Source organism: Ambystoma mexicanum, chromosome 11, assembly GCF_040938575.1.
Source record: "Ambystoma mexicanum isolate Mex_15411 chromosome 11, UKY_AmexF1_1, whole genome shotgun sequence".
NCBI classification, from domain to species: domain Eukaryota; kingdom Metazoa; phylum Chordata; class Amphibia; order Caudata; family Ambystomatidae; genus Ambystoma; species Ambystoma mexicanum.
In genome coordinates this window covers 998,465,952-998,487,071 of record NC_090934.1, presented here as the reverse complement: position 1 = coordinate 998,487,071, position 21,120 = coordinate 998,465,952, and the positions used below count along the sequence as shown (strand labels likewise).

At 48.4% G+C, this 21,120-nt stretch overlaps 1 protein-coding gene across 3 annotated transcripts in view; it reads right to left on the bottom strand.

Moving 5' to 3' along the window:
- The window catches only part of BLM (BLM RecQ like helicase), an 865,782-nt gene that overhangs the window by 377,069 nt on the left and 467,593 nt on the right, over nt 1-21,120 (bottom strand). For all 3 annotated transcript variants that reach the window (XM_069624186.1, XM_069624184.1, XM_069624185.1), the window contains exons 11-12: nt 15,545-15,693; nt 14,573-14,679 (exon numbers count right to left, since the gene is read on the bottom strand). In XM_069624186.1, the coding sequence (XP_069480287.1) occupies nt 14,573-14,679; nt 15,545-15,693 (256 nt within the window). The remainder of the gene's footprint in view (nt 1-14,572; nt 14,680-15,544; nt 15,694-21,120) is intronic.

The following is a 21,120-nucleotide window of genomic DNA, read 5'->3' as shown; positions in this document are numbered from 1 at the left end:
CGAGCTCAGGCATCTACCTTTTTGTCATCTCTATCCAGGGGCATGGGGGGATAGAGGGGTAAGCCGATTACCTGGTTGAAGTGGCAGCCTGAACTACCAAGCTCTCAGGTGTAGTGTACTTGGTCAGGTATTCTGCATCGATGCTGGAAGGCCTGTACTACCGTACAATGTTCCTGTTAACTGCAGGTCCAGATTCCGGGGGCTTCCCAATTTGCAGTAACCTTCCTCTGAAGGGCTTTGTGGAAGGGCAAAATTGGGTCCTTCTCAGGGCTTTGGTCTAGGATTTCCGTCATATCCTGTTCATACACAGAGGAAGCTCTGCTCCAAACCATATATTCTGTGACCCTATTCATGAGATGTTCAGAAGGGTCAGGCCTGCCAGCCAAATTCCAGTTCTGGCGAGGTGTCAAGACCCCTAGCCAACTGGAGAGAATCAAAGGTCTCTCATTTTGGACTCTTGATCAAGGAGTTCTTCAGGCGCATTCTGAGTGCCAAATTGTAACCCAAAAGGAGATGAATCCTCTTCAGAGGGCTGTTCCTACTCACATATTGAGGACAGACTGTATTTTTTTGGAACAGTTTTGTAAACCTTCTCCTGAAATGGCAAAGGCTTCGACAAAGTCGAAGTGGCTGTCGATGGTGTTGAAGAATGCTTCAAAAATGGTGCCGGTTTACTCCGCATTGCCTTCGGCGTCGAGATGTTTGACTCTGATGGAGTCGACAAAGTCGTTGAGTTCAACGATTTGTGTTTCTTTGATCGTATCGAAGGAGGACTCCGTTACCGAGTCGCTACACGTCGGTTCGAGCACTCTCTCGACGTATTGCCGGCTTCATGCTCGGCTTCGAAGTAGTAGCCTTCGACTTCCCTGAGTCATCCGAAGGAGCGACCGGGCATGGCTTTTGCACGATTCTTCCGAGGAGTACGAGGCTGCATTCTCGAAAATCTGCATCATTTCAGAATTAAAGGTATCCGATCTTCTTGGGGAATCTGATTTTGTCGGGCACCTAATTACCTCAGTAAAGGAATCGGATGATGAAGAGAGAGACCTATGGTGTCTCTTCTTCGCCTTCTTTGAAGTAGAAGACAAAGACTGCCTCAATCGACTCCTCCATCAGGACCTCTTGAGATTTTGTACGCCAGGAGGAGTCTCTAGACTCACCGGACGCCAGACTTCTTTTCTTTCTTAGAAGAAGACTTCCAATCCACCCTCCACACCGCTAGTTTACCTCTGCGTTCTCTGAGAACATTTTCTGTCATGGACTGACAGGACCCGCAGTCATCGGTGCAGTGACCGAGCCCAGACACCACAGGCAGACGTGGTGAGGATCTGTTATAGACATCTTCGACCTGCAGTCGTAGCATTTTTTTAAACTAGACTTTGGGGTCGAAGGAGTCGATGATGAAGACATTTTCTATGAAGAAAACTGAAGCGCGCCGTTAATAACTCGAAGCAAAAGCTTTCGGAAAAACGGACGAAAGCCAACAGGCGATGCATGCGCTATTCATACTGACGACGCTCGACGGAGGCCCTCGAGGGACATAGACGGCACGGCATCGCATACATCGCCCTCTGCCGAGAAATTTTTTCCGAAGCAGCGAAGCTGGTGAGATATAATATCACAAGATGAGGAATACGTGGGAGGACACAATCCATTCCAATATCAGATCTTGGGATCTTCTCTATGGAAAACATATTCCCAGGTTTCTCTACCAAAGCCATAGAAAGCAGATTGGCACTCAGGAAACTGGTACTTACGACCTTCACCCATCAACACCACATTTTGCGCATTTGCCTTTCTCACCATCACACTAATGAACTCCACCTCATTATTACAGACCGAAGAGCAGAGAGAACCCCATTAGGGGGAGGTGGGCGCTATACAAGACCACTTACATTACATAAGCGATGGAGGCAGCAGAATAGTTAAGGGAGGAAGACGAGGTCCAATGAGTTTCTACAAATGCAAGCGGGTTGATTGTGGATCGTTACAAGAGAGTGGTCATAGAGGGTGGAGTCGAGGTGTTAGCCGTTGGCAGTGGACATTGGGAGGTTGAAATCTTGCACAACTACTTTAGGAGCTTCAGTGGGCAGAGTTTTAAGGAGGAGGTCAAGATCAAGAAAGGAGTCAAGAGCATTAGGGTGATTGAGAAGCAATCAAAGATAGGGAGGGATGAGGAGCAGCAGTTGAACAATGAATTTCAAATAGCAATAAAATGAGAAGGGGCGAGAAGACGGATTGGGTACCTCCGTTGATCAGCCAGATCTCCTACCTCTTAGTTAGACCAGGGGAATAAAAGAACGTGTCTGTGTGTGGAAGGGCTGCAGAGTGGCTTTGTCTGGAGGGGGTATCAATGTTTCAGCAAGTCACCACAAAGATGTCGGAAGGAAGAGTTGAAGTGATCAGTGAGGAAGGGAGTCTAACTGGCTAAAAACTGGACATTCCAAAGCCCTAGTGTGAATTTGGAGTGTTAACAGGAAGAGAGAATGACAGTGAGGTGATGACAGTGGGAGACAAGAGGGATAGATGAGGTTGGTGTAGTTGGAAGGAAGAGATTAGAGGAAGTGTGGTTGAATCAACAAGAATGTTGTTTATAGCAAGTGTTGAGGATGGGGAAGGGTGGGCACAAAACGTTAGAAGGTGGGGCAGCATGGGAGTGGTTGGCTGAAGGTGGTTTAGGAGGAGGATGAGAATATGTAGGTGCATGTTGAGTGTTGACACAATGTTTGGGCCAGTAGCCAGATTTTCAAAGGGGCCAAACTTAAAGAGTGAGGGTGATTGTGACCACAATACATTTCAAATACAGTATCAACCAAAATTAAGTTATCAAGGCTGGTAGCAACTGAATGCTACATTACAAGGGTGGTAGTGGCAACGGAGTTGTTAATTAGCTAGACCAAGATTGGAATGGTGGTGAACCTGGGAGAGGGATGTGAAAGCCATTTTCATTGTAGGCAAAGGAGAGCAAGCCAGCAGAACAAGCAAACAGGTGAGACCCTTTCCCCAAATACCCTTCTCCTAGCTTCCCCAGGGGCTGTTGAAAAATGTTTTGGTCAGGGGCCTGTGTCAGATGGAAGGCCCGATCAGAGAGCTCACTAATCACTTAATATATCAGCACAAAGGTCTGACTGATGTAAACGTGCAGAATAAGGTCTCTTACACAAAGATGACATGCTTGGGGCTATAGACTTATTAACAAACAAAGCAAGAGAAATCCCATCTTTCCCTATTCCTAAGAGGGGTTTTCCCAGCCTCAACTAAAAGATCTAAGGTGACTGTCAGGATGTCTGTTAAAGTAGAAGTGTCCACCGTCCTTTGTCAAGAAAACGCTACTTCTGGCCCTTACACTAAAAACTAAGGAATACAGCAGTACTGCTCTGATACAAGGAGATTGCCTCCCTTCTCCTGGGTTGTGGTCAAAGTTCCACACAATGTTTCCATGGTGGGCCAGGAGAAGGCCTCCCTTCTCCTGGCGTTCAGTCTCAAAAGGCCTAGAGGAAATGACTCCCTTCCCCAGGTCACACCATTCCCAACAATATTGACTTTGTCTGGTGGGCCAGGAGAATACCTCCCTTCTCTTAGCATTTGGTCTCAGTCTCAAAAAGTCCAGGGGGAATGACTCCCTTTCCCAGGCCTTTTGGACCTTCCGCCTGGTCCAAGTTACCAGGAGAATGACTCCCTTCTTCTGGAATCTGTAAAAGGTGGAATTACTCCCTTCCCCATGTCTTCTCATTAGGTTTCACACTTGCAACACCCAACTTTGAGTGTTATGAGTGTCTGTGGCCCTGGCTTCTTTCTTGTTCTTTGGTATGGTCCACTTCCCTGTCAAGTACTGCCAAGAAGAAGAGGACTCGTATCACTCTCTTGGTTTGGGTCCCCGACCCGGATTTCTCTTCTTTGGGGTTGGCCCACTTGGTTCACTTCCTGTCATGCAGCCCCGGCTAGGGGCTATCTGGGTTCAGTCCTGGCGCCTTAGGCGCCAGGCTCGTAGTAGGAATCAGTCCTGGCGCCCAAGGCGCCAGGCTCATAGTCATTACTTACACTAAAAACTAAGGAATACAGCAGTACTGCTCTGATACAAGGAGATTGCCTCCCTTCTCCTGGGTTGTGGTCAAAGTTCCACACAATGTTTCCATGGTGGGCCAGGAGAAGGCCTCCCTTCTCCTGGCGTTCAGTCTCAAAAGGCCTAGAGGAAATGACTCCCTTCCCCAGGTCACACCATTCCCAACAATATTGACTTTGTCTGGTGGGCCAGGAGAATGCCTCCCTTCTCTTAGCATTTGGTCTCAGTCTCAAAAAGTCCAGGGGGAATGACTCCCTTTCCCAGGCCTTTTGGACCTTCCGCCTGGTCCAAGTTACCAGGAGAATGACTCCCTTCTTCTGGAATCTGTAAAAGGTGGAATTACTCCCTTCCCCATGTCTTCTCATTAGGTTTCACACTTGCAACACCCAACTTTGAGTGTTATGAGTGTCTGTGGCCCTGGCTTCTTTCTTGTTCTTTGGTATGGTCCACTTCCCTGTCAAGCACTGCCAAGAAGAAGAGGACTCGTATCACTCTCTTGGTTTGGGTCCCCGACCCGGATTTCTCTTCTTTGGGGTTGGCCCACTTGGTTCACTTCCTGTCATGCAGCCCCGGCTAGGGGCTATCTGGGTTCAGTCCTGGCGCCTTAGGCGCCAGGCTCATAGTAGGAATCAGTCCTGGCGCCTAAGGCGCCAGGCTCATAGTCATTACTTACCTCAGGCAGACCATGCTGCAAATGACTCCAATCCAACATGAAGCCTGAAAGGGACTATTTTTCTACAGGGACTATTTTTTACTCGGGTGTGGGTCTAGGGACTTCTTACCTGGGACTACTTTTGAGGCTATTTAAACCACACCGACCAGCAACACACGCTTTGCGTTATTCTGCATCCAGCAGCGTAACACTCACCGTGTCTGCAGCCTGCCTGCAGCCTGCATCCAGTCTTCTGCCACGCCCGCCTCGAATCCGGAGCTCCTAAAACAAAGAGGAAAGAAAGAGACAAGGTTAGAAAACGAACTTATTTCTATTCCACACCTGATTCTGGATCCATCTTGTCTCCGGACCTGTAAAGAACATCATTTCTGCAAGCGCCGCAGCTCCAGCTGCAGCGACGCGCCATACTCACCAGTCTTCACAGCATCCTTCGGGTCGGCGCTGCCTCCATCATTTCTTCGCCAAACTTCGGCACCTAGGAGACAAAAGAAAACCACAAGGTGAGCCGAGGGAACCAACAAATATAATTCTTACCACCATAGACTTACCTGATTTACCACCGGAGGCATCCTTTTGTGACTCTCCATATTTTCACGTGCCGCATCTGTAAAGAGACAAAACACCACGTTTTCCTCGTGCAACATTTACCGGACAGCGCCGGGTAATAGAGACTCTTACCTGAGCACCACCAGCTGCCACAAGAGCATCTTTTCACGAGCCAGCTACAAGACAAGAAAGGAAGGAAGGGGGAACAAGAGTGAACATCGGACATATTGAACTCTATGAACTTAATACTTACTGGTCCTCACCAGGAACCTCAGAGTCAATACTCTCCAGAACTCTCCCGAGCCTTTAAACCAGTGAAGTAACTGGAATCGACGCGCCCCTGCAAATCCACGCAGGATGGAGAGCTCATCTTTCAAGAATATAAGATGAAATTGCTGTGAGGGCATTCTGGAGGTGATTAGTTGGGGAGGACTGTGGGGGTGCCATCACTTGAATCCACAAGTGGCTAAATCCATCTCTCCACTTGCAGGAGAATATTTCTATGGGTTAAGCAGACAAGATTAGGAGGGCCGATCCAGTCAGTCATCGCTGCACTATGCATCACGTGGGTGGAGACCGCAGCTGTCCGGGTCCAACCGACGCCCCTGTGGGAGCCAGGTGAGCGTAACAGAACGCGAAGCCTATCTACAAATCCCCACCCGGGCGTTATGGAAACCTCAGAAACCGACCAACTAGCCCTATTGTTAGGGGAACTTAGGGCAGAAGTGCACTCCGCGCACCAAGAGACTAATGCCCTCAGGAGAGAACTGATTGTGTCAAAGGAGCGCACCGATGATCTTGCTAGACAATTACTGCAAAACCAAGCTGGGCAAACACCATTACCTGGACTCGGGGGGGAATCCAACTCCTGCTTCATCGAGCAATCCTGTGCAAGTGGTTCTACCAGGGAGCATTCCTTAAGCTCCACCCGAACGTTTTGCTGGGGACCCAAAAAAGTTTGCCGTGTTTATGAACCAATGACGCTTGCACTTTTTATGCAGACCTGGAGCTTTTCCGAACGACCAAACCAAAGTAGCCTTTGTACTATCATATCTTAGTGGCAGCGCAGCGGATTGGTCAATTCCATTAGTTAACCAGGATGATCCTCTTCTTCGGGATTTTCAAGGTTTTCAATTGAGCATGGAAAGACTATTTGCCAGACATTCACAGGGACAGGCCCTGGATAATGAACTTTTATCATTACGACAAGGTAACCAGGATCTACTAACCTATATCGCCACTTTCAATAGGTTAGTGGTGGAAACCGGATGGCCAGAGGTAAAACCAATTACATTATTTCATCGTGGACTTCGGGGTGAACTTAAAGGCGTTTTGACCCAAGTTGTGAACCCACCTCAGGATTGTGCAGAATATATAGACTTAGTGGTCCAGTTAGACCACCGACTTCAGAATAGAAAGGCTGATCGAGCCAAGTTCGAGAATCGGGTATTGGTTAAACCCAATGTTACCCTCAAAGGAACAGATGTATCAGAACCGATGCAGATCGGGGGATGGGGGGGGTCAAGGGACCCTTAACTCACAAGGAAAGAGAAAGAAGACGGCAGATACAATTGTGTCTGTACTGTGGGGCCCCAGGTCATTTTCTATGGGATTGCCCTATAAAAACATCTAAAAAAGTAGTCGGAGTTGCTGATAAAAATCGAACAGAGCCTGATTCGGGAAACTACCACGCCCGACAAGCGTAGAGGTCCACTTGCCGAGCTTGAAGAAGGATATTCAGACCTCGCACTTCATCATACCAATGGTCCTTGTAGATCCAAGGCAGCCATCACGTATGTATGCAGTGAGGGCATACATTGATAGCGGGGCCATAGGAAACTATGTGGACCACGAGTTGGCTTCTAGGATGAATCTATCTCTCTTCAAAAAGACCACTTCGGATGTCATCACCACAGTCGATGGAACTGAAATTGCCTCTGGGCCTGTAACTCATTCCACCGCAGAGATGACACTATTGGGTCAGGATGGGCATCGAGAGACTATTGTGTTTGATTTAATCAAAGCCCCGCAGTTCCAAATAATACTGGGGATACCTTGGTTGGAAACACATAATCCTTGTATTGATTGGCGAGAGAAGAGTATAACCTTCCCGGATTGTGCACATACTTGTTACCCAAAAAAACCCTTGAACCAAGGCCTGGCCACAGTCGCTACTCCAGTCGTGCAGTTACCTCAGGAATATCAAGAATTCCAGGATATTTTCCAAAAGGAACAGGCAAACACCCTACAACCTCACAGACCATACGATTGTCAAATTGATCTCATAGCCGGTGCACAACCTCCATGTAGTAGGATCTACGCCATTACAGAACCCGAAAACCTTCACCTACGACAATACTTGGACCAATACCTTGCTAATGGCTTAATTCGTCCATCCAAGTCCCCTGCATCTTCAGCTTTGTTCTTCGTGCCTAAAAAGGAAGGTGACCTCAGAACGTGCATAGACTACCGCGCATTAAATCAGATCACGGTTAAGAACCGATAACCATTGCTTCTGATCCCCGAATTACTAGACCAAGTAAAGGACGCTTGCATCTACACTAAATTAGATCTCCGAGGGGCATATCATCTGGTACGTGTAAAGAAAGGCGACGAATGGAAGACTGCTTTTCGCACTAGGTACGGGTTATTCGAATACCAGGTGATGCCCTTCGGGTTGTGCAATGCACCAGCAGCCTTCCAGTATTTTATGAACGATGTCCTTCGTGAACTCATTGACATCTGTGTTGTTGTATACATAGACGATATTCTAGTGTACTCCTCTTCAGAATCAGACCATGTGAAGCACGTTTGTGAAGTCCTTGAGAAACTACGCCAGCACAAGTTATATGCAAAATTGGAAAAATGTGTTTCATGCTACGGAAGTTGAATTCCTTGGATTTATCCTGACTCCAAAAGGAGTCCGAATGGACTCTCGAAAGGTGGACGCAATCCTCAAGTGGCCATCTCACCCAGTTCACTTAAAGGGGTACAAAGCATGCTCGGATTTGCTAATTTCTACCGCAGGGTTCATTCCGGATTTCTCATATTGTACACCGAATCACAGCACTTTTGCGTAAAAACAAACGCTTCTTATGGACAGAAGAAGCTGAGAAGGCCTTCCAAGAGCTGAAAGCGAAGTTCACGTCTGCACCTGTTTTAAAGCATCCACGCCCAGAACTTCCATACATAGTTGAAACTGATGCATCCAGTTTAGCCATGGGAGCTGTCCTGTCCCAGAAGGATCCTGAAACCGGTCAACTTCACCCAGTAGCATCTTGGTCCAGAAAGTTCTCAGCACCCGAGTTAAACTATGCGGTTACCGATAAAGAATTATTAGCCATCAAATCCGCCTTCAAGGCTTGGCGGCATTATCTTCTCAATGCCAGGCATACCATTACGGTAATCACCGGAACTTGTAGTATTTAAAAACAGCCAAGGCCCAATCGTCGCGTCAACTTCGATGGGCATTGTTCTTTGCCGAGTTCGATTTCGTGATCACTTATCGACCAGGTTGTAAAAATGGCAAGGCAGATGCCTTATCCCGAATAGGGATGGGAGAAGCATATGCGAACCCGGAACCGGTGCCTATAATTTCAGAACAAAGAATTCTTGGCATAACCACTCTACAGACACTGGAGGATATTCAAGTAAAGATCCAACAACTCTTCGATCCAACAGCCCTGGCGGACTGGGTGAAGAAAGGCCCAGACTACTCAGTCATCAATGACCTACCTTATTATCAAGGGCGACTATTTCTACCACACAAGGAACTACAAGAACTAGTCATCTCCAATTATCATGACACCCTGATGGAAGGACACCCAGGTATCGCAAAAACTGTAGCTAAAATTAAGAGACAATTGTGGTGGCCCACCTGGCGAAAAGACGTAAAGTCATTTGTAATATCTTGTGGCATTTGCGCCCAAACCAAAAGTCAGAAGAAAAAACCAGCTGGCCTCTTACAACCTTTGGATATTCCACCTACACCATGGCACACCTTATCGTTAGACTTTATTACAGATCTACCTCCATGTAATGGATTGAACACCATTCTAGTTATTGTGGATCTTTTTTCCAAGATGGCCCACTTTATTCCTTCTGCTTCAATTCTGGCCAAGGAGTTCCTCGAAAACATTGTTCGAATACACAGATTTCCTTCCGTATTGGTCTCTGACCGAGGTAGTCAATTCATTTCACATTTTTGGAAGAAATGTTGTCAAATGGCGCAAATCGACGTGAGGTTATCAACCAGTCACCATCCCCAGACCGATGGTCAGACGGAGAGGACCAACCAGATCCTTGAACAGTACCTACGTTGCATGCTACACCAGACCGAAAGTAATTATTGGAATTACCCTCTAATATGCGCATTCATCCTGTCTTTCATGTTTAACTTTTAAAACCAGTTCAACCAGGAACAAGATTAACCAAACCACCCGACCCCATCTTGATAGATGGAGAACCTGAATTCGAGGTAAAAAATATCCTGGACTCCAAGATGGTTAAATCAAAACTTTTTTATTTAATCGGTTGGAAGGGCTACGGACCGCAAGAAAGGTCATGCGAACCTAGTGACCACGTCCATGCACCTCTGTTGGTAAAAAGATTCCATCGGAACTTCCCAGACAAACCAGGGCCCAGGGGAAGAACAACTTTAGGAGGGGCGAGAGGGAGGGAGGAGTGCTGTCATGATGCCTACCCCCAGGCATCCGGACCAAGCCCATCAGCACCGGGAGCAGGCATCTAGACATTTAGTAAAACCTCAGCAGCCCCGGCTAGGGGCTATCTGGGTTCAGTCCTGGCGCCTTAGGCGCCAGGCTCATAGTAGGAATCAGTCCTGGCGCCTAAGGCGCCAGGCTCATAGTCATTACTTACCTCAGGCAGACCATGCTGCAAATGACTCCAATCCAACATGAAGCCTGAAAGGGACTATTTTTCTACAGGGACTATTTTTTACTCGGGTGTGGTTCTAGGGACTTCTTACCTGGGACTACTTTTGAGGCTATTTAAACCACGCCCGACCAGCAACACACGCTTCGCGTTATTCTGCATCCAGCAGCGTAACACTAACCGTGCCTGCAGCCTGCATCCAGTCTTCTGCCACGCCCGCCTCGAATCCGGAGCTCCTAAAACAAAGAGGAAAGAAAGGGACAAGGTTAGAAAACAAACTTATTTCTATTCCACACCTGATTCTGGGTCCATCTTGTCTCCGGACCTGTAAAGTGTTAGGCAGAAACCTGTGCAGTTCCCTCTGGGACCATTGCAAAAGATTTAGGACTACAGGTGTTTGGCAGTAAACCCACTTGGTAGCAGTCTGTACCACACAGATTCACTTGGTAGCTGTGGCTGAGCAGTCAGACTTCCCTCAAGAAGAGTTAGGCAGTATACAGAGTATTCATAATAGGTCAAGAGAACACAATAGAACAAGTAAACAGTGACCAGGGCTGGGTGTAAAAGAGATATAATTATTTATTTAAAACCACATCTAGAAAAACACATGGGCACTAATAGTAAGCAATTCAAAAACACGGTCACTAAAAGGTATACACTCCCTTAAAAGAATATTAGACAAGTCTTAAGTAAAGCCCCACTTATTTTTAGACAGCGGTGAGCGCTTAATGATGATGGCACTCAAATACTTCGTTTTAAAAAGGGAGAGAAAAGCAGAGAATAAAACGAAACAGATCCCAACACTTTTTCACGAACACAACAAGAGAGGAAAGCAAAGTAACACCGTGAATTCAGAGTCAGTAGGCCGGATCCGCTTTAAGAGGATCAAAACGAAATGTGTCCAAGGTCACACGGTTGCAGTGCACAAAAGTCTTGTAACGGTTCAAAAAGGGGTTGGACCAAAGAAAGGGAACAGTTAGAGGGTCAAGGCGGCCAGCACAGTCCAGAAGGTTAAGGGGTTATTATTACCTTGTAGCAATCTTTAGAAAGGGAGGCCTGGCGGGCACGGTACCTTAAAGTGGTGAGAACACTCCAGCGGGGGCAGTTGTTCCTGGCAGCGGATGCAAGTCGGTGCTTCATCCGGGGGAAGGGAGGATCTCGTCGGGGAGGAAGACAGGAGTCCTTTGCACTGCCAGGGAAGAAACCAGCCGCGGAGTTTCTCAGGTACAAGGAGCAGTCCGTTGATTCACGGTTCAGTGGTGAGTGGCTATCCGGCTGCCGAGGTGCTTGGCACGGGCAGTTTGACCACAAACCGGTCTGGGCTGCGAAGAAAAGAAGGTAAACTGGTTGTGCCCACCAGTCAGGGGCAGAAGCCTCTCCAGCCGGGAGATCTTCTCTGTCATCGGGAAGTGGCGAGTCGGTTCCGCAGGGCTCCACCGGTGGTGTCGTCGTGGTAGGTCGGCTCAGCTTCTCCCTCGTCGGATTCTCAGGTCCTGTGGCGACTTCTGAAATTCCAGTCCCCAAAGCCCTGCTTTTATGCAGCATACCCCCATTCACTCAGCCTAGCTCTCAATCAAACATGCTAAGTGGTGAGCCGGCCGGCTCACCACTGGGGCCAATCACACAAGAGTGCGACTTGAGTTACCAAGGTAACTCAGTCCAGGGTGCCTAAACCCCCTCCCACACCCCCTGTGGTACCCAGACAGAGTGGCACCACTTTTGGAGGCTTCTGTGGAGAAGCCTGCCAAAAAGTGGAACAAAGGGCTCGACTTGGGTTGGAGTCACAGAAGAGAACACAAACGCCATTTTAGAATTGAGTCCTGGCAAAAAATATCAACCGGCGAATTAATATTAATTAAATAAACCGGCGGTATGTTCGAGGCTATGAGAATTAAATAATTAAAGTTGGTAGCCTCGAACAATGGGAAAATCCCACAGGGAAATATTCGCGGTCGAATATAAAAAGTAGTTTCCACTGCCACCAGCCAAAACTCGATCAGGGGTGACTGAGACGTGCCCCCTCGACTAACATACCCCGGGGCAATCGAAAGGCCCCGACCAGTACGCCCACAATATGATGGTTTGTACTGGTTTCTGTTAATTTGGGACTAGTAAAGCCAATGGTGACTTTACATGACCTGGGAGACAGTAGTCAGTCCCAGGGTATGGAGTCTATGGTGGGGGGGTCACAATGACACCCTGTGTTACTGCACATAGTAAAAACACATGAGACCCTATGGAGTAAAGGACCCCATAGCCCATAAAACACATCAACAGTCAAAGGAACACCATAAATCATTCCAAGAGTGGGAGGAAAAGAGTCTCACTCTTGGCAGGAGAAAAAAACAAACTCCAGAAATCCAGCATAGCTGCTGGGGGACCTCACTAGGTTAGGAAATTCAGCCTAAAGAGAGAATTCTCCCTAACATAAAGAACATCATTTCTGCACGCGCCGCACCTCCAGCTGCAGCGACGCAGCATACTCACCAGTCTTCACAGGATCCTTCGGGTCGGCGCTGCCTCCATCATTTCTTCGCCGAACTTCGGCACCTAGGAGACAAAAGAAAACCACAAGGTGAGCCGAGGGAACCAACAAATATAATTTTTACCACCATAGACTTACCCGATTTACCACCGGAGGCATCCTTTTGTGACTCTCCATATTTTCACGTGCCGCATCTGTAAAGAGAGACAAAACAACACGTTTTCCTCGTGCAACAGTTACCGGACAGCGCCTGGTAATACAGACTCTTACCTGAGCACCACCAGCTGCCACAAGAGCATCTTTTCACGAGCCAGCTGCAAGACAAGAAAGGAAGGTGGGGGAACAAGAGTGAACATCGGACATATTGAACACTATGAACTTAATACTTACTGGTCCTCACCAGGAACCTCAGAGTCAATACTCTCCGGAACTCTCCCCGAGCCTTCAAACCAGTGAAGTAACTGGAATCGACGCGCCCCTGCAAATCCACGCAGGATGGAGAGCTCATCTTTCAAGAATATAAGGTGAGATTGCTGTGAGGGCATTTCGGAGGTGATTAGTTGGGGAGGACTGTGGGGGTGCCATCACTTGAATCCACAAGTGGCTAAATCCATCTCTCCACTTGCAGGAGAATATTTCTACGTGTTAAGCAGACAAGATTAGGAGGGCAGATCGAGTCAGTCATCGCTGCACTACGCATCACGTGGGTGGAGACCGCAGCTGTCTGGATCCGACCGACGCCCCTGTGGGAGCCAGGTCAGCGTAACACTTCCCTGCCAAGTACTGCCACAAGGAAGATTACTTCTCATTCTCTTGGTTGGGTCCTCGACCCTTATTCCGCCCCCTTCCCTTCATGTCCTCTTGACAGCCTCGCTTGCTAAGCACTGACACGAGGAAGATAGTCCTGTCATATTTATATGGGTTCTTTGCCTACTGTATCTTCCAGCCCCTACCGGTCCGCATGCCTCTCCTGTTACCTTCTATGTTCCCAGGATGCACGGCCGGTTCTTCATGGGGGTTTCTCTTCAACTCGGTGTGCTGCATGGGCATCTCCATGTCTCTGTGCCTTCACCTCACAGATCTCCTGCCCGACCCTTGGAGTGATGGTCTGAATGCTGCCTCTTGTGTTTGAGTCACCGTTGGCCAGACTCGCATTACCGCTTGGAAGCCAAGGTATGTTGTCCTCCACTCCAGAAGAGGAGTGCTCTCGGCTCGGTCTTGGCCTTCTCGACATCCCCATGCTTCCCAGGCTGCGTCTCCCCGCCATGCAGTCATACCCTGGTTTTTAATGTGTAAATGGAACCACACCCCTAGGGAAGTCTATACTGCTGCAGTTCCTTCTTCATATTGCTCTTCATTGTTCCGGTCTTCCACACCTATGGTTCCTGATGTTGTTCTTTGTCTCAGTACTTTCCAGGACCTTGCGGTAGTCTACAACAGTACATAGGTCTACTGTCTACAAAGAGGTTAGCAGAAGGAGAAGTTAGAGTGTGTTAGGGTCTGATGTTGTCATCAAGGCTATACCTTAGGTGGTCGTCCTTCTCCTGGGGTGGGGGAAAATCCCCTTGAGATCTCCCCTGCATTACACAGCCCCCAGGGGGACTATCGGGTAGCAGCCTCACCTCCCTGGCCTCATGGGAAAGGGTTTCCCCACCGGGGAGAAGTGACGACATCCAGCAATTCGTCACACCGAAAACACAAGTTTACTAGTCACAAAATAGATCAGCTCATGGGTGCTACTGGACACTAAAGCTTGCTACTCACAAAATAGCGCTCTACATTAACACATTGGCATAGGTTGGTTTGAGAACACACTACTCCTGCCAAGCTTCTCGTTCCATGTCCCAGAAAAACCTGAATACACATTTGTTTTCTTTTATACTTCACCGAGGGACTATTTTTCAATACTCACTGGGGTAATGTTTTTTGATCCACTCAACACAGTCCAATGCCACTCTTTTTGGTCGTTTTGGTAAAACTTCATATTTCAAGTTATGTCGGTTGAAGCTCATTGTAAACCTAGTGGAAGAACAACAACATATGAACAATGTCATGCATATAGGGAAAGGTTTCAATAGTAAACTGCAGCCCATAAAGTAGCGTTCCAGCCAGCTGAACGAAGAATTTAAGGAAAGACAGGAAAATCAAAGCAATCAAATCCAGGGGTTTGAAAATCACCAAATTGTTTACATCACTGTCATGTTTTGAAGTGTGTATGCTTGACATTGAGTGTGTGCAAAATAATCAGCCACTTCTGAAAGTGTATGAAGTGCCTTTGTGCAAGATGAGTTGGAGACTGATGATGCATTCAAGTGATATGAGCTAGGTGTGAGTTAGTGATGGTGTGTGTTTGTGAGTGAATGTGTGTATGTGTGTGTGTGTGAAATATTTAAGTCTCCCTGTGCCTAGGTGGGGTTAGGGGGTTGGCTCTGTGTATGATCCGAGTTTCAGTATATGATGAGCACTTACATCAGACTTCGATATGATCGCACTGTACCATGTGAATTAATTTGTTTTAAAAAAAATTAAGTAAAGGACAACAAAAGCAATCCATGGCTTGTAATAGGGCAGAAGATAAGCCTTGACGGAAGAGGTACTTATACACCGCCCGTTTGTCTTCTGGAGTTTATGTACTGTTACTGTTAATGTTAGCAATATGTCCATGAATGCACTCCAGTGGCAGAGCCATCCAGATCTGGGTAAGAGCTTGGATTAAGGAGAAAGCCCCATCAGGTAATGGTAGAAGTAATGACATATGTGGCATGTTCATCTTGCGCTTGTTAATTGTTAGGGCACTGACAGAGGGTGGGGCCGTTTATATGTGTGGCATAGTAATTTTTAAATGGTTGAAGTACTGAAAGCCAGAGGGGTGGGGGACACTTACTCCTGTGGGTTGGTCATCTTGAGCTGGTTCAGGATATCCTTCTGTACTCTCGGGTTGGCAGTTGCCGTCAAAGCCATCATTGGCACGGAGGGGTACTGCTGGCGAAGCCTGTTCAGGCGCTTGTAATCCGTTCGGAAATCATGTCCCCACTGGCTCAAAAAGAGAAGGTTACAACTAGTTTCATCTGCTCAGAAGTTACAGATAAATGAAAAGGGCAACATGGTCCGTTGGCTCAAAATGGGGTAATAGCATACAAAGCAGAGGGGGTTGTCTGATAAAAAAATAGCACACAAAGCACAGATGGTTGCCTGGTCAACAATCCTGGGAACAGGCCACAGAAACAGTTAGTTACAGTAAGGTTATATAAATTAACATTTCTTCCCAAAGGTAGTGTGCATACATAAAAGCTAAAGGAGTGTGCATACATAAAAGCTAAAGGAAGAAAATGGAGTAACAGGCTATCTAGACGGCAGCTTACCGGCCCACAGCAACACTGCAGAGCCCAATTAAAGTGCAGTACCTGTATTCACAATGGTAATACTAGCCTGCTCCTTTTACATTATGTTACCAACCAGTTCTCAATAAGCCATGATGCTTGTGAGGCAAAGGGCAATAAGGCCCCATGTTTCATGTATCTCTATGGTAGCATGATTGGGCAGACAATTCTGTTTGGCCCCGGATTCATTGTATTTTTTGATAGCATGTCAGGATGGAGAACCTGGGCAGGCTTTGGATTTCCTGTTTTTTTATACAGTGATGTGCCTCAGAATAGGTAAGGTAAGTGGTCCTGAAGAGCACACTTCTAGCCTTGCTAGATGTGGCTTTGTAAGGAAGAAGGGTGCAGGAGTAATGTTGGTGGAACAGTGGGAAAGGAAGGTGCAGAAAAGCTGTGGAATTTTGAGATTAGGTCAGAAGAACAAGTTACTTACCACCTGGTAACTTTCTTTCGACTAGATGTTCCTCCAACATATTCCACATCTTTGACATGTAATGCCCAAGGCTGTGCACTTCAGAAACTTTTTCAGCAGAGGGCGTCCTGCGTCGATGACGTCGTGTAAAATATCCCTCGAAGGCCTCTGTCGAGGGTGACGTCACTGGATGTTATAAATAGGACGCACGGCGCCCGTAGCCTCAGTTTATGTTTTTTCCCCCAGAACGTGTGGCACCAGTCTCATGCCTGCATGACTGCACATAGCCTTGCGGAAACGTAAGCTGTAATTGCCTAGGAAATTCTCCAGAGGGGTAGGCTGGAAGGGCGATGTGGAATACGTTGGAGGAACATCCAGTCGAAAGAACGTTACCAGTTGGTAAATAACTTGTTCTTCGAATGGATTGTGTCCTCCAACGTATTCCACATCTTTGACAGACTCGCAAAGCAGTACCAGAAAATGAAGGAGGGAAAAGAATTTAGAGTACCCAATCAGATGGCGGAATAAAGAACCGCCTTACCAAAGGCCATATCCTGACCATGGATCGTATCCAAGGAGTAATGTTGAACAAAGGTGTTGAGCGAAGCCCATGTAGCGGCATCACAAATATTCTTAACAGGAACACCCTTTTGGAGGGGCGGTGGAAGTAGCCACCCCCCCTAATGGAATGAGCTCGCAACCCTTCAGGAGGGTCCTTACCCACCAATCGGTAACACCCTGTAATGGTGAGGATAATCCACCTGGACAAGGTCTGTTTGGTAACAGCCTGGCCCAATCAGTGTCCAGCATATCCTACAAAGAGTTGATCGTCCACTATGACCCTGGACATCCTAGAAATGTAAAAGCTCAGAGCTCTCCTAGGATCCAACCTATGGAGTCGCTCCTCTTCATTACCAGGACGAGGAGGAGGATAGAAAGAAGGAAGAAACACCTTCTGACTCAAATTAAATTCAGATACTACCTTAGGTAGAAAGGACAGATGTACCCTAAGTACTAACCTGTCCTTGTGGAACACAGTAAAGAGGGCTTAGAGGAAAGTGCCTGCAATTCACTCACTCTGCGAGAGGAAGTAACCGAAACCAAGAACACTGTCTTGAAGGACAATAATCTCAAAGGACAAGAGTGCAAAGGCTCAAATGGAGCACCCATGAGAAATTTCAAAACCAAATTCAAATCCCAAATCAGCATCTGGAAAGGGGACAGCGGGAACACATTAGTTAGTCCTTTAAGAAATTGAGAAAACAAAGGAATCTTAAAGTAACATCATTCTTCAGACGAGCGCTTAAATATAGAGAGTGCCGCCAGGTAACCTTTAATGGTACCTACTTGAAGGCCCCTGTGCCAAAGAAAGTAAGAAAGAAAACTATAGGAATGGAGAACTGAAAAGGATCAACATTGTGACCTCTGCACCAGTCGCAGAACTTACTCCAACGGTACAGAGATTTTGTTGCAGGCCGCCTGGCCGAAAGCAACACCTCCATCACGTCATCCGGGAGGTCCCAATCCTTATACCTCAACCTTTCAGATACCAAGCGTGAAGGTTGAGAGTCTTGACCTCTGGATGGAGAACCTGACACACACACACACCACCACCCCCCTTCCCTTCCTACTCCCTCCTCTACTCTCTCCTCCCGACTCCCTCCCCATCCCCATCCCTCTCCTCCCCCCTTCTCTCCCTTCCCCTCCCCTCCCCTGCCCTGCCCTCCCCTCTGTTCCCTTCCCTTCCCTTCCTCCCTCGAGAGCAGATCCTCTCGGTAGGGAAGACGGCGTGGAGGGCAGATGGACATTTCTAGAAGGTCCTGGTACCACGCTCTCCTGGCCCAATCCGGAGCAATAAGGATCATGTAGGAACCGAACCGCCGTAACCTCTGCAACACTTGAGGAATGATGGGGACTGGAGGAAATTGATACAGCAGTGGGAATGACCAATACACTACTAACGCGTCTCGTAAGGCTCCTCGTGGAGGAAATTCCCTTGAGCAGAATCTCTCGCACTTTCGGGTGACACTGGTGGCAAAGAGATCCACTCGTGGGGTTCCCCAAAGGGTGAAGATCTCCTGAAGGACTTCCTGAGCCAACTCCCACTCAAGAGAGATCGTGCTCTGCCTGCTCAGAGCGTTGGCCGCTGCCGCATTTTTGTCTCCGGTCAGATGAACTGCCGAGACCGACAGTCCCTGCTGCATGGCCCAGAACCAGAGCTGCATTGCCTCTCTGCACAACGAGAGTGACCCTAGACCCATTTTTTGTTGAGGTAATACATGGCCACTGTGTTGTCCGTCATGATCGGGACACCCCCCCTTCCTCCCCCCGCAAAAATGACAGAAAAGCCTTCAGGGCTAGCCTGATGGCCCTCGGCTCTAACAGGTTGATGTGGAGTTTGGCGTCCGACGGAGACCAACGACCGCTGGCTGTAAAGTTGTACTCATGAGTGCCCCATCCTGTGAGGGAAGCATCCGTCACTACAGTCACCTGCGACCATTGTTGCCAAAACGGCTCCCCCTTCATCAGGTTCTCCTCGTTGGCCCAGCAGAGAAGATCCTGGGAGACCGGGGAATTCGAATGGGATCCGACATCTTGCCCCAGAACTGCGACCACTGCATCTTGAGGACCCATTGCAGGGATCTCATCCTCAGCCTGGCCTCTGGCAACAGAAAAATGCAGGATGCCATGAGGCCAAGCAACCTTAAGAATTCGAAAGTCGGGAGACACTGCGCATGTTGAAACTTGTCCACCATCTGCACAATATGAGCCCTTACCTTGGGAGGCAAGCAATTCCCCAAGGACGTGTCTAACACAGCCCTGATGTACTGGAGCCGTTGGGAAGGTGTCAGATGCGACGTCTTGAAATTGAGGGAGAAGCCCAGCCTGTGGAGGCAGCGGCAGGTGAGACCGAGGTGATCCAGTGCTTGCTCGAGAGAGCGCGCCCGATCAGCCAGTCGTCCAGGTAGGGGTAGATGTGAATCCCCCCTCGCCTGAGATACGCTGCCACCACCACCACCATTAGCTTGGTGAAGACCCTTGGGGCGGAGGTCAACCCGAATGGCAGGACCCGAAACTGAAAGTGCGAGTCGCCAGCCGCAAACCTCAGGTACTTTCTGTGCTTGGGATGAGTCGGCACATGAAAGTAAGCGTCCTGTAGGTCCAGAGACACCAACCAATCCTGAAGTTTAAGGGCCTGGAGGACTTGAGAAAGAGTAACAATCTTGAACTTGACCTTCCTGAGAAGTTCGTTCAACCAACGCAAGTCCAGCATGGGTCCCAATCCCCCATCTTTCTTCGGGATCAATAAATAAGGTGAATACCATCCCTTGTTCCTCTCCGCTACAGGCACCAGTTCTATAGCGCCTTTCTCCAGCAGGGTCAAGATTTCCTGCACAAGGAGCGGATCTGGAAGCTTCAAAGAGAGTTTCCCCGGTTGATTGTCGCGAGGCCGCTTTAGGAAGGGAAGGCAGTAACCGTGGGCTATTGTATCCAGAACTCACGCATCCAAAGTAATGGCTCGCCACTCTTCGAGATGCTGAGATAGTCTGCCCCCAACCGGCGAACCATGGGACATGGCCTCATGACTGTTTTGGAGCAGCTGCAGCAGTGCCTGAAGGCAAAGAGGCAGTTGCCTGAGCGGCTTTGGCACCTCTATTTCCCCAATCACCACGGGTACTTTTCCGCTGACCCCTTTGACTGGCGGCACCTCTCGTTCTACCAAAGGAGGAGTAGTAACGAAAAGAACCTCCCCTCCACTGCTCTCCCCTAGGATGAAAAGGCGGATGTTGACGCACAGCTGCGCTTAAAGATTTAGCCGTAGCTTTCGAGGTCTGCAACCTCTCAAGCCTCTTGTCAGCCTTGTTGCCAAACAAATGTGCGCCATCAAAGGGTATGTTCAAAAGACGGGCTTGCACATCAGGGGCAAAACCCGACTTCCGCAACCACGCAAACCTGCGTGTTCGCAGCCATGGACCGGCTAACACTGTCAGCCGTATCCAAACCCGACTGAAGGGATTCGCACATGGCATCCTTGCCATCCTGCACGAAAGCAAGGAACCCATCCCTTTCTTCCCCCTCGGGAATCTGCTCAGCCGCTAGAGAAACAGTTCCATAGAGTGTGTGAAAACCTTGCTAAGGCACAAGTGGAGTTGGCTGATTTCAACGCCATACTCCCGCAGAAAATACCTTCACGAGCCCAACCGTCAAAGCATTTGTCATCCCTATCCAGAGGGATGGTAGGGTACGCCGCCTCCCTCGAAGTGGCCGTAGCCGCCTGAACCACCAAGCTCTTGGGAGTGGGGTGAGTGGATAAGTAGCTGGGGTCGCTAACGGAAGGGCGTTACTTCTTTGTCAAAGACTTATTAGCAACCGGAAGAGATTCCAGTGACTGCCAAGCAGCTGCCACCCTTTTCTGTAAAGTGAGATGAAAAGGTAACACCGGGTCAGAGGACGGACCTTGATTTAAAATGTCCGTTAGATCATCCTGCACAAAGTCTTCAGGAGGACTGGACCAGCCCAGATACTCCGAGACCCTAGCCATGAGCCAACTGTACGAAGACTCAGCATGAGCCCTAGGCTCAGGCCTGCCAAATTCCACTTCTGGAGAAGTGTCCAACCCACTGGCATCAAGAAGGGTTTGCCTCAACTCCTCCAACTGACTGTCTC